This window comes from Hemitrygon akajei, unplaced genomic scaffold, assembly GCF_048418815.1.
Source record: "Hemitrygon akajei unplaced genomic scaffold, sHemAka1.3 Scf000071, whole genome shotgun sequence".
NCBI classification, from domain to species: domain Eukaryota; kingdom Metazoa; phylum Chordata; class Chondrichthyes; order Myliobatiformes; family Dasyatidae; genus Hemitrygon; species Hemitrygon akajei.
This window is the reverse complement of record NW_027331957.1, coordinates 3,783,703-3,797,264: the sequence shown is the minus strand read 5'-3', so window position 1 is coordinate 3,797,264 and position 13,562 is coordinate 3,783,703. Positions and strand designations below refer to the sequence as shown.

The 13,562-nt window shown below is 52.6% G+C and overlaps 1 protein-coding gene across 1 annotated transcript in view; it reads left to right on the top strand.

Annotated features, from left to right (window-relative positions):
• LOC140722161 (C-type lectin domain family 9 member A-like) overlaps positions 1–10,589 on the top strand; it is an 89,731-nt gene extending 79,142 nt beyond the window's left edge. Inside the window, exons 2-4 of the mRNA XM_073036954.1 lie at positions 1,197–1,339; positions 1,750–1,814; positions 10,065–10,589. Of these exons, the coding sequence (XP_072893055.1) occupies positions 1,197–1,339; positions 1,750–1,814; positions 10,065–10,251 (395 nt within the window). The 3' untranslated portion in view covers positions 10,252–10,589. The remainder of the gene's footprint in view (positions 1–1,196; positions 1,340–1,749; positions 1,815–10,064) is intronic.
• The last annotated feature ends 2,973 nt before the right edge of the window (positions 10,590–13,562 follow it).

Genomic DNA, 13,562 nt, shown 5'->3' with positions numbered 1-13,562 from the left:
ACCAGTCACTGGCAGCCGACCAGAAAAGGATCCTGTTATTCCCACTTACATCCCTCAACGTGATACCGACACACCGCTCACTGTAGCACCAAAACACTATTCTCCGTGACTCCGACACCCCCTTCACCATCTCTCTCAGTGTTACCAATCCGTCAGCGTCTGATCGCCTCCAATCAAAAAGTACCAGAGTCTTTTGGAAAAATATCAGGATATGGACAGGACTCATTATCAACTGCAACTCCACGAGCTGAACTCAACCCTTAAAACCAGGAAATCCGAGATTCCCGACTGGATCCAAGGGCCTGTCTCAAGAATGTTTCGGCCCTCAACAACAACGTCTCCATCCTCATAAACAAATTGTTTGTCCTCGAAAGCAAGCGCTCCATCCTTGAAAACAAATTGTTGGTCCTGGAAAACATCCTCTCCGTCCTGAGCTCTGATCTCTCTGATCAGCATCAAACGCAAACTGATCTCCGAGGCAAATTCAATGACCTCGAAATGAAGTGCAAAAATCTCAGCTAAACCAAGACTGAAATCTACCAACAGCTGACTAGCAGAAATGGTGAGGTAATGTCACAAATTTTCCAGCACCTAATCAGAAGGCAGAGAGGAAGGGGAGGCTGTAGTCTCCGGCTGCTCTCAGGAATGTGTGCTGAGACGTGCGGCGAGAGCGACACCTGGTGTCCGAACGCTGGCAGTGCGTCAAGGAACCTACTGTCTGAACCCGGGAGTGCGTTATTGCGGCGCCACAGGCGTTCACAGGACGAGCGAAGAAGCTCTAATCCCCAAAATGAGTGATGTAACAGTGTTGTGGGAGCTTCGCGCTGTGTCTGACCCCGAGACTGTTTGATGGGACTGTGTGGAGGGAGCTTCACGCTGTGTCTGACACCGGTGGTGTGTGATGGGACGGTTTGGAGGGAGATTCACTCTGTGTCTGACCCCGTGATTGTGTGATGGGACGGTGTGGAGGGAGATTCACTCTGTGTCTAACCCCGGGAGTGTGTGATGGGACGGTGTGGAGGGAGATTCACTCTGTGTCTGACCCCTGGTGTGTGTGATGGGACCGTGTGGAGGGAGATTCACTCTGTGTCTGACCCCGGGAGTGTGTGATGGGACTGTGTGGAGGGCTCCTCTTTCTGCATCTGACACTCAGCGGATGTAATGAGCAATTCACTGTTCTTGTTTCTGATTTCCAGAGCAAACATGTTCCAAGGATTGGATCAGAAATGAAGACCTGTGTTATTTGATTTCCTCGTTTAAAAGTTCTTACGAGTGGGCGAAGCAACTCTGTTCCATCGCTGATTCAAAACTTCTTGAAATAAATTCAGACGAGGAAGAGGTATGTGTCAGATGGACAGATAATATATCCAGATCAGATTGAATCTTCCTCCACACCGTCCCAACACACAGTCCCTGAGTCAGACACAGAGTGAAGCTCCCTCCCCACGGTCCCATCACACACTCTCGGGGTCAGAAACAGAGTGAATCTTACTCCACACCGTCCTATCTCACACTCCCGGGGTCAGACACAGAGTGAAGTTCCCTCGACACCGTCCGATCACACTCTCCCGGGGTCAGACACAAAGTGAATCTCCCTCCACACCGTCCTATCTCACACTCCCGGGGACAGACACAGAGTGAAGTTCCCTCGACACCGTCCGATCACACTCTCCCGCGGTCAGACACGGAGTGACGCTCCTTACATTGTGATCGAATTCTATCATTAATGATTGCAAATTAATTTCACAGAATTTTTTTAACAACCGTGTCCGCGGACAAGCCGGTTCATACTGGATTGGAACATGCAAAGCGGGGTGAGATTTGGGGTCATGACTGTTTCTCGAAAGAGATTGGACAGTGGGATTAATTTTGAGGACAGACACATGTCTGTGGGGGAGGCGGGTTAAGGGGAGCTTTTTGTTGCTGCCTCAATTCAGTGGTGAGAGGTGGGTCACTGCGGATATTTTGGGGACAGAAACCGGTCTATGGGGAGAGAGTAAGTTAGTAGGAGTATTCTGTGGCCTGGTATCCCCGTAGGAAGAGACTGGGCAGTGCGATTAATTTGTTGACCGGCGCAGTCTGTGTGAAGAATATGGAAAGGGGGAGTGTTTCGCCGACTGTGTTCTGTAGGTCAGTGGGGGGAAAGTACGTCGGTGGGAGTATTTGGGGAGGGACACTGTGGACAGGGAATGGGGGTACTGCGATTAATTTTCGACTGACACGGGTCTGTGGGGTGAGATTAGGCAATGCGATTAGTTTGTGACCGACACGGTCCCTTGGTAGAGAGCGGACAGTTGATTTAATTTGTGGGCTGACATGGACTGTGGGAAGAGAGTGGAAAGTGAAAGTGTTTTGGTGAATGACGCAGGTCTGTAGGAAGAAGTTTGGACAGTGAGATTATATTGGGGACAGGCACAGGGCTGATGGGTGAGAGTAGGAAGTGAGAGTATTTTGGGGAAAGAGACCGGGCTGTGAAGAGATTGGAGCAACAGGACATCTTTGGGGACTGACCAGTTTCCATGGGGAGTGAAGAGGTCTTTGGGAGTATTTTGGGGACTGTCCTTGGACAGTGGGGAGAGATTGAGTCAGGGGGAGTATTTTGGGGACTGACACCGGTCGGTGAGGAGGGACTGAGTCAGGGGGAATATTTTGGGGACTGACACCGGTCGGTGAGGAGAGATTGAGTCAGTGGGAGTATTTTGGGGACTGACACTGGTCGGTGAGCAGAGAGGGAGTCAGGGGGAGTATTTTGGGGACTGACACCGGTCGGTGAGGAGAGATTGAGTCAGTGGGAGTATTTTGGGAACGGACACCGGTCGGTGAGGAGAGATTGAGTCAGTGGGATTATTTTGGGGACCGACACCGGTCGGTGAGGAGAGATTGAGTCAGTGGGAGCATTTTTGGGGACCGACACCGGTCGGTGAGGAGAGACTGAGTCAGGGGGAGTATTTTGGGGACTGACACCGGTCGGTGAGGAGAGATTGTGTCAGTGGGAGTATTTTGAGGACTGACACCGGTCGGTGAGGAGAGATTGGGTCAGAGGGTGTATTTTGGGGACTGACACCTGTCGGTGAGGAGAGATTGCGTTAGTGGGAGTTTTGGGGACTGACACCGGTCGGTGAGGAGAGATTGAGTCAGTGGGAGTATTTTGGGGACGGACAACGGTCGGTGAGGAGAGATTGAGTCAGGGGGAGTATTTTGGGGACTGACACCGGTCGGTGAAGAGAGACTGAGTCAGGGGGAGTATTTTGGGGACTGACCGGTCGGTGAGGAGAGACAGAGTAAGGGGGAGTATTTTGGGGACAGACAACGGTCGGTGAGGAGAGATTGAGTCGGGGGAGTATTTTGGGGACTGACAACGGTCGGTGAGGAGAGACTGAGTCAGGGGGAATATTTTGGGGACTGACACCGGTCGGTAAGGAGAGATTGAGTCAGTGGGAGTATTTTGGGGACTGACACCGGTCGGTGAGGAGCGATTGAGTCAGAGGGAGTATTTTGGGGACTGACACCGGTCAGTGAGGAGAGATTGAGTCAGGGGGAGTATTTTGGGGACCGACACCGGTCGGTGAAGATAGATTGAGGCAGTTGGAGTATGTTAGGGACTGACACGAGTCGGTGAGGAGAGATTGAGTCAGTGGGAGTATTTTGGGGACCGACACTGGACGGTGAGGAGAGATTGAGTCAGGGGGTGTATTTTGGGGACTGACACTGGTCGGTGAGGAGAGATTGATTCAGTGGGAGTATTTTGGGGACCGACACCGGTCGGTGAGGAGAGATTGAGTCAGGGTGAGTATTTTGGTGACTGACACCGGTCGGTGAGGAGAGATTCAGTCAGTGGGAGTATTCTGGGGACCGACACCGGTCGGTGTGGAGAGATTGAGTCAGTGGGAGTATTTTGGGTTCTGACACCGTTCTTTGAGGGGAGACTGAGTCAGTGGGAGTATTCTGGGGACTGACACCGATCGGTGAGGAGAGATTGAGTCAGTGGGAGTATTATGGGGACAGACACCGGTCGGTGAGGAGAGATTGAGTCAGGGGGAGTATTTTGGGGACTGACACCGGTCGGTGAGGAGAGACTGAGTCAGGGGGAATATTTTGGGGACTGACACCGGTCCGTAAGGAGAGATTGAGTCAGTGGGAGTATTTTGGGGACTGACACTGGTCGGTGAGCAGAGAGGGAGTCAGGGGGAGTATTTTGGGGACTGACACCGGTCGGTGAGGAGAGATTGAGTCAGTGGGAGTATTTTGGGGACGGACACCGTTCGGTGAGGAGAGATTGAGTCAGTGGGAGTATTTTGGGGACCGACACCGGTCGGTGAGGAGAGATTGAGTCAGGGGGAGTATATTGGGGACTGACACCGGTCGGTGAGGAGAGACTGGATCAGTGCGAGTATTTTGGGGACTGACACCGGTCGGTGAGGAGAGATTGAGTCAGAGGGAGTATTTTGGGGACTGACACCGGTCAGTGAGGAGGGATTGAGTCAGTGGGAGTATTTCGGGGACTGACACCGATCGGTGAGGAGAGATTCAGTCAGGGGGAGTATTTTGGGGACCGACACCGGTCGGTGAAGATAGATTGAGGCAGTTGGAGTATGTTAGGGACTGACACGAGTCGGTAAGGAGAGATTGAGTCAGTGGGAGTATTTTGGGGACCGACACTGGACGGTGAGGAGAGATTGAGTCAGGGGGATTATTTTTTTGGGACTGACACCGGTCGGTGAGGATAGATTGAGTCAGTGGGAGTATTTTGGGGACAGACACCGGTCGGTGAGGAGAGACTGAGTCAGGGGGCGTATTTTGGGGACTGACCGGTCGGTGAGGAGAGACTGAGTAAGGGGGAGTATTTTGGGGACTGACACTGGTCGGTGAGCAGAGAGGGAGTCAGGGGGAGTATTTTGGGGACTGACACCGGTCGGTGTGGAGAGATTGAGTCAGTGGGAGTATTTTGGGGACGGACACCGGTCGGTGAGGAGCGATTGAGTCAGAGGGAGTATTTTGGGGACTGACACCGGTCAGTGAGGAGAGATTGAGTCAGGGGGAGTATTTTGGGGACTGACACCGGTCGGTGAGCAGAGAGGGAGTCAGGGGGAGTATTTTGGGGACTGACACCGGTCGGTGAGGAGAGATTGAGTCAGTGGGAGTATTTTGGGAACGGACACCGGTCGGTGAGGAGAGATTGAGTCAGTGGGATTATTTTGGGGACCGACACCGGTCGGTGAGGAGAGATTGAGTCAGTGGGAGCATTTTTGGGGACCGACACCGGTCGGTGAGGAGAGACTGAGTCAGGGGGAGTATTTTGGGGACTGACACCGGTCGGTGAGGAGAGATTGTGTCAGTGGGAGTATTTTGAGGACTGACACCGGTCGGTGAGGAGAGATTGGGTCAGAGGGTGTATTTTGGGGACTGACACCTGTCGGTGAGGAGAGATTGCGTTAGTGGGAGTTTTGGGGACTGACACCGGTCGGTGAGGAGAGATTGAGTCAGTGGGAGTATTTTGGGGACGGACAACGGTCGGTGAGGAGAGATTGAGTCAGGGGGAGTATTTTGGGGACTGACACCGGTCGGTGAAGAGAGACTGAGTCAGGGGGAGTATTTTGGGGACTGACCGGTCGGTGAGGAGAGACAGAGTAAGGGGGAGTATTTTGGGGACAGACAACGGTCGGTGAGGAGAGATTGAGTCGGGGGAGTATTTTGGGGACTGACAACGGTCGGTGAGGAGAGACTGAGTCAGGGGGAATATTTTGGGGACTGACACCGGTCGGTAAGGAGAGATTGAGTCAGTGGGAGTATTTTGGGGACTGACACCGGTCGGTGAGGAGCGATTGAGTCAGAGGGAGTATTTTGGGGACTGACACCGGTCAGTGAGGAGAGATTGAGTCAGGGGGAGTATTTTGGGGACCGACACCGGTCGGTGAAGATAGATTGAGGCAGTTGGAGTATGTTAGGGACTGACACGAGTCGGTGAGGAGAGATTGAGTCAGTGGGAGTATTTTGGGGACCGACACTGGACGGTGAGGAGAGATTGAGTCAGGGGGTGTATTTTGGGGACTGACACTGGTCGGTGAGGAGAGATTGATTCAGTGGGAGTATTTTGGGGACCGACACCGGTCGGTGAGGAGAGATTGAGTCAGGGTGAGTATTTTGGTGACTGACACCGGTCGGTGAGGAGAGATTCAGTCAGTGGGAGTATTCTGGGGACCGACACCGGTCGGTGTGGAGAGATTGAGTCAGTGGGAGTATTTTGGGTTCTGACACCGTTCTTTGAGGGGAGACTGAGTCAGTGGGAGTATTCTGGGGACTGACACCGATCGGTGAGGAGAGATTGAGTCAGTGGGAGTATTATGGGGACAGACACCGGTCGGTGAGGAGAGATTGAGTCAGGGGGAGTATTTTGGGGACTGACACCGGTCGGTGAGGAGAGACTGAGTCAGGGGGAATATTTTGGGGACTGACACCGGTCCGTAAGGAGAGATTGAGTCAGTGGGAGTATTTTGGGGACTGACACTGGTCGGTGAGCAGAGAGGGAGTCAGGGGGAGTATTTTGGGGACTGACACCGGTCGGTGAGGAGAGATTGAGTCAGTGGGAGTATTTTGGGGACGGACACCGTTCGGTGAGGAGAGATTGAGTCAGTGGGAGTATTTTGGGGACCGACACCGGTCGGTGAGGAGAGATTGAGTCAGGGGGAGTATATTGGGGACTGACACCGGTCGGTGAGGAGAGACTGGATCAGTGCGAGTATTTTGGGGACTGACACCGGTCGGTGAGGAGAGATTGAGTCAGAGGGAGTATTTTGGGGACTGACACCGGTCAGTGAGGAGGGATTGAGTCAGTGGGAGTATTTCGGGGACTGACACCGATCGGTGAGGAGAGATTCAGTCAGGGGGAGTATTTTGGGGACCGACACCGGTCGGTGAAGATAGATTGAGGCAGTTGGAGTATGTTAGGGACTGACACGAGTCGGTAAGGAGAGATTGAGTCAGTGGGAGTATTTTGGGGACCGACACTGGACGGTGAGGAGAGATTGAGTCAGGGGGATTATTTTTTTGGGACTGACACCGGTCGGTGAGGATAGATTGAGTCAGTGGGAGTATTTTGGGGACAGACACCGGTCGGTGAGGAGAGACTGAGTCAGGGGGCGTATTTTGGGGACTGACCGGTCGGTGAGGAGAGACTGAGTAAGGGGGAGTATTTTGGGGACTGACACTGGTCGGTGAGCAGAGAGGGAGTCAGGGGGAGTATTTTGGGGACTGACACCGGTCGGTGTGGAGAGATTGAGTCAGTGGGAGTATTTTGGGGACGGACACCGGTCGGTGAGGAGCGATTGAGTCAGAGGGAGTATTTTGGGGACTGACACCGGTCAGTGAGGAGAGATTGAGTCAGGGGGAGTATTTTGGGGACTGACACCGGTCGGTGAGGAGCGATTGAGTCAGAGGGAGTATTTTGGGGACTGACACCGGTCAGTGAGGAGAGATTGAGTCAGGGGGAGTATTTTGGGGACCGACACCGGTCGGTGAAGATAGATTGAGGCAGTTGGAGTATGTTAGGGACTGACACGAGTCGGTGAGGAGAGATTGAGTCAGTGGGAGTATTTTGGGGACCGACACTGGACGGTGAGGAGAGATTGAGTCAGGGGGTGTATTTTGGGGACTGACACTGGTCGGTGAGGAGAGATTGATTCAGTGGGAGTATTTTGGGGACCGACACCGGTCGGTGAGGAGAGATTGAGTCAGGGTGAGTATTTTGGTGACTGACACCGGTCGGTGAGGAGAGATTCAGTCAGTGGGAGTATTCTGGGGACCGACACCGGTCGGTGTGGAGAGATTGAGTCAGTGGGAGTATTTTGGGTTCTGACACCGTTCTTTGAGGGGAGACTGAGTCAGTGGGAGTATTCTGGGGACTGACACCGATCGGTGAGGAGAGATTGAGTCAGTGGGAGTATTATGGGGACAGACACCGGTCGGTGAGGAGAGATTGAGTCAGGGGGAGTATTTTGGGGACTGACACCGGTCGGTGAGGAGAGACTGAGTCAGGGGGAATATTTTGGGGACTGACACCGGTCCGTAAGGAGAGATTGAGTCAGTGGGAGTATTTTGGGGACTGACACCGGTCGGTGAGGAGAGATTGAGTCAGTGGGAGTATTTTGGGGACGGACACCGTTCGGTGAGGAGAGATTGAGTCAGTGGGAGTATTTTGGGGACCGACACCGGTCGGTGAGGAGAGATTGAGTCAGGGGGAGTATATTGGGGACTGACACCGGTCGGTGAGGAGAGACTGGATCAGTGCGAGTATTTTGGGGACTGACACCGGTCGGTGAGGAGAGATTGAGTCAGAGGGAGTATTTTGGGGACTGACACCGGTCAGTGAGGAGGGATTGAGTCAGTGGGAGTATTTCGGGGACTGACACCGATCGGTGAGGAGAGATTCAGTCAGGGGGAGTATTTTGGGGACCGACACCGGTCGGTGAAGATAGATTGAGGCAGTTGGAGTATGTTAGGGACTGACACGAGTCGGTGAGGAGAGATTGAGTCAGTGGGAGTATTTTGGGGACCGACACTGGACGGTGAGGAGAGATTGAGTCAGGGGGATTATTTTTTTGGGACTGACACCGGTCGGTGAGGATAGATTGAGTCAGTGGGAGTATTTTGGGGACAGACACCGGTCGGTGAGGAGAGACTGAGTCAGGGGGCGTATTTTGGGGACTGACCGGTCGGTGAGGAGAGACTGAGTAAGGGGGAGTATTTTGGGGACTGACACTGGTCGGTGAGCAGAGAGGGAGTCAGGGGGAGTATTTTGGGGACTGACACCGGTCGGTGTGGAGAGATTGAGTCAGTGGGAGTATTTTGGGTTCTGACACCGTTCTTTGAGGAGAGATTGAGTCAGTGGGAGTATTTTGGGGACGGACACCGGTCGGTGAGGAGAGATTGAGTCAGGGGGAGTATTTTGGGGACTGACACCGGTCGGTGAGGAGAGACTCGGTCAGTGCGAGTATTTTGGGGACTGACACCGGTCGGTGAGGAGGGATTGAGTCAGAGGGAGTATTTTGGCGACTGACACCGGTCAGTGAGGAGAGATTGAGTCAGTGGGAGTATTTCGGGGACTGACACCGATCGGTGAGGAGAGATTCAGTCAGGGGGAGTATTTTGGGGACCGACACCGGTCGGTGAAGATAGATTGAGGCAGTTGGAGTATGTTAGGGACTGACACGAGTCGGTGAGGAGAGATTGAGTCAGTGGGAGTATTTTGGCGACCGACACTGGACGGTGAGGAGAGACTGAGTCAGGGGGAATATTTTGGGGACTGACACCGGTCGTAAGCAGAGAGGGAGTCAGGGGGAGTATTTTGGGGACTGACACCGGTCGGTGAGGAGAGATTGAGTCAGTGGGAGTATTTTGGGGACGGACACCGGTCGGTGAGAAGAGATTGAGTCAGTGGGAGTATTTTGGGGACCGACACCGGTCGGTGAGGAGAGATTGAGTCAGGGGGAGTATTTTGGGGACTGACACCGGTCGGTGAGGAGAGACTCGGTCAGTGCGAGTATTTTGGGGACTGACACCGGTCAGTGAGGAGAGGTTGAGTCAGTGGGAGTATTTCGGGGACTGACACCGATCGGTGAGGAGAGATTCAGTCAGGGGGAGTATTTTGGGGACCGACACCGGTCGGTGAAGATAGATTGAGGCAGTTGGAGTATGTTAGGGACTGACACGAGTCGGTGAGGAGAGATTGAGTCAGTGGGAGTATTTTGGGGACCGACACTGGACGGTGAGGAGAGATTGAGTCAGGGGGATTATTTTTTTGGGACTGACACCGGTCGGTGAGGAGAGACTCAGTCAGTGGTAGTATTTTGGGGACTGACACCGGTCGGTGAGGAGAGATTGAGTCAGTGGGAGTATTTTGAGGACCGACAGCGGTCGTTGAGGAGAGACTGATTCAGTGGGAGTATTTTGGGGACCGACTGCGGCCGGTGAGTAGAGTTTGATTCAGTGGGAGTATTTTGTGCACTGACACAGGACTGTCTGCTGGAGTTGTGTTGTCCCGTTTTAAAATATTTATCCCTCCTTGACAGGGAAGCGGCCTCGAACGTCGTGTACAAGGTGAACACTGGAAAGTTCGAATGCGGTGAATGTAAATCTTGGTTTCGAAGTTGCAATAATGATGAGCACCGTTTCATCTGTGAGAAGTCTGCATCTTTGTGTCTGGATATTCCTGTGAAGATCCGGGATCTCTGTCAACAGCCCGTGGAGCTGACGTAAATCCAAGGACATTACCCCAATTCCAGCGCTCTCCCAGACTCCGACAAACCCATCCACTCTGCCCCTCGCCTCTACCCTACTCTCCTCTCTCTTACTCTTACTCGGCATCTCACTCTCTATTTACGCTCAAATCTCCAAACTCGTCTCCACAACTCCACTCCTGTCATCTCCCTCTATTTCATCCCCATTTTTCTTCTCCACACTTTCTTCCCTCCTTCTCCCAGCATCAAATCAGTGTTTTCGCAAGTTTACCAGCTGACTCATTATCCGTGACTTATCCGCCCTGAGATTTGTATCTTTGCAGGATCTGTACGTCGCAAGAATGTCAAATTAATGTAAGATGCAAAAAGATAATAAATGCTGCAAAACTGTCGAGGCGGTACTCATACGTTCAGAAATATGCTGGCGGAGGGGAAGCAGCTGTTCCTGGGTCATTGAGTTTGCAGGCTCCCGCGCCTCTTCTCTGATGATGGAAGTGAATAATAGGGCGCCCGTTCCCGGGTGATCGGCCTCAGTGATGGATCCCGGCTTCTCACCGCTGCCCTCGATGCTGGGGAGGGTTGTGCCCGTGATGGAGCCGGTGGTGTCCACAGCCCTCTCTGGCCTCTGGCGCCCTCGTGCGGTGCAGCATCCGCGCTAGGCGCCGATGCAACAGGTCAGAATGCGCGTGTGTTCCGTACCCCGTAACGGGTTAAAAAGAACCAGCAGAAATGGACACACATGCAGTCTGAGTCTTCCGTTATAAACTCTATGTTATTAGTAACTACGTGAGTAAGGTAATATCAAACAAGATAAGGAAAGCAGACTAGCAGAGTATATGCATATATAGGTGAGTAGATAAAGTTTCCAAGCTTCTCCAGCTCAGATGGTTAGCGGATACAGTCTTACGGTGGGATGGTAAGTAATCAGTTCAGTTCTGGAATTTGGTTTGAGTCGAGTTGGGGAGAGGGGGATAGAGCGTTGATTTATGTTCCAGTGCCGGTGCCGATCCTCCACTGATTTAAAAGTCACTAACTTGTGACGATAGGAAGGGGGATGCCGGTCTTCCACGGTAACGCTGTCAACGCAGGCCAGGGTTGAACACACCGATAGCGTTCCACCGGTCACTCCTTAGTCCACACTGTGAGCAAATATCCCCACCCCTGTTGTGGGCACACCAAGCCCACCAGTGTCCCCCATGCCTCTGGAGTTGTTTGTCTCCTGTGTGTCTTGTGTGTCTGATTAAAAAGTCAGCTGACCTTGTATATATCTCAGCAGTGCGGACCACCAGCTGTCCGTCATTTAGCTCCGCCCTTCAGTTTCGAAAGGCAACTCACAGACTATCTCTCTCATCCCTGTTGCTGTTGTTGTCTCTCTCTCTCTCTCTCTCTCTCTCTCTCTCTCTCTCTCTCTCTCTCTCTCTCTCTCTCTCTCTCTCTCTCTCTCTCTCTCTCTCTCTCTCTCTCTCTCTCTCTGTCTCTCTCTTTTAATGGAACAGTCCACTTTGGAATAGTCCTTCAGATCCCGTCAGGACCATGCCCCGACCTCTCAGATGCACCAGTTTCAGGGGCAAAGTTTACCCTTTACGTGGACGGCAGCTCCACAGTCTCTGGGACCGGGGAACGCCTCTGCGGATATGCTGTAGTCGGCAACCATCCCAGCTCGAAGGTGGCGCTCCCCAGCCCCCAGTCTCTGCCCAAAAAGCAGAACTTTTTTGCTCTCACTGGCGCCTGTATTTTCGCTAAGGACAAAGGGGCCAATGTTTATACAGACTCTCGCTACACGTTTGGGGTGGCCCTTGATTTGGGACAACTCTGGGCACAGCGGGGATTTGTCACCTCCAGTGGGACCCCCATCCAGAATGCCACGTCTGTAAAGAATCTCCTCCAGGCTATACTCCTCCCCGAAACATTGGCCGTTATTAAATGTCCGGCTCACCTAATAGACGACTCTGCAGTGACTAAAGGCAACAACAGGGCCGACTTGGCAGTTAAACAGGCTGCACAGGAGGCGACTATCATAGTTTCCACTACTGAGTGATTAGCTTTACCCACGACTAAATTGCCACCAGAGCCGGGCACTCCAGACAGGGCTACAGTTCGAAAGCTCCAGGGGGACGCCCCTTATTCAGAAAAGCAACCCTGGAAGACACACGGATGTGCGCATTCGGTGTCCACCGGCCTCTGGCAGACCCCAGATGGCCAGGTTTGTATCCCTGATGCTTTGCTACCGCTGCTTATTGATTGCCTGCGTACGGACACCCACCTTGGCAAGGACGGAATGGGTAATATTTTACCCGAGGCTGGAGGAGGCGGCCACGGCAAAGATACAAGCCTGTTTGATCCGCCAAAAGACAAACGCGGGAAAGGGAGTAAAATGTGCCCAAGGAAACCCCCCCCCCCCCTTGCCAATCGGTCCTTTTGAATGCATTCAGCTTGATTTTATTGAATCACCGCGTGTAAACTGTCATAATTACTGTTTAGTGATTGTAGATGTGTTCAGTAGACGGATTGAAGCCTTTCCAACCACCAGTAATAAAGCATCCACGGTGGTAAGGGTGTCGCTTTCAGAGATTATACCCAGATTTGGGGTACCCAGACAGATAAGTTCGGACAATGGCCCTCACTTTGTGGGGCAAATAAATAAAGAGCTATGTGAGGTGCTGCACATTGAACAGCAGTTTCACTGTGCTACCACCCGAAGGCTGCAGGAATAGTGGATCCGGCTAACGGCTCCCTGAAGAATAAGCTGACTAAGTTAATGTCCGAAACCGGACTGAGCTGGCTGGAGGTCCTTCCGTTAGCTTCATACCCTATGAGAATTATCCCACATTCCACTGCAGGGGTATCTGCCGCTGAAATAGTTTATTTGGCGTCCTGGATGGAACCCATGGGACGCTAACACGCAGCCTCTTGCCCAAATTGACCTTCATGTCATGGGGGATGACTTGCAGAAGGACCTTCACCAATTGACGTCCTCTGTAAAGTTTCTCCACTCCCAGGTAAAGAATACCCTTAAGGATCCCGGAGGGCAAGGAGCGGAGTGGCCGGAGCTGAAAATTGGAGATACGGTACTGATCAGGGATTGGGAGCGTCCCAAACTTGGACCCCGGTGGAAAGGACCATTCCAGATACTACTGCAAACGGCGACGGCAGTTAAAGGTCAAGGCCAGGAACGTTTGATACATCTCAGTGTCTGTAAAAAATGGCTTCCTGGCTGCAATTAACCATTTGTGGACTAACTTCTTTATTTTGTGTTGCAATTGATTCCTTAGAGGGCAACTTGTTTTATCAAGTACATGAACGACTGCACAGTAAACATACTGCTTGTTA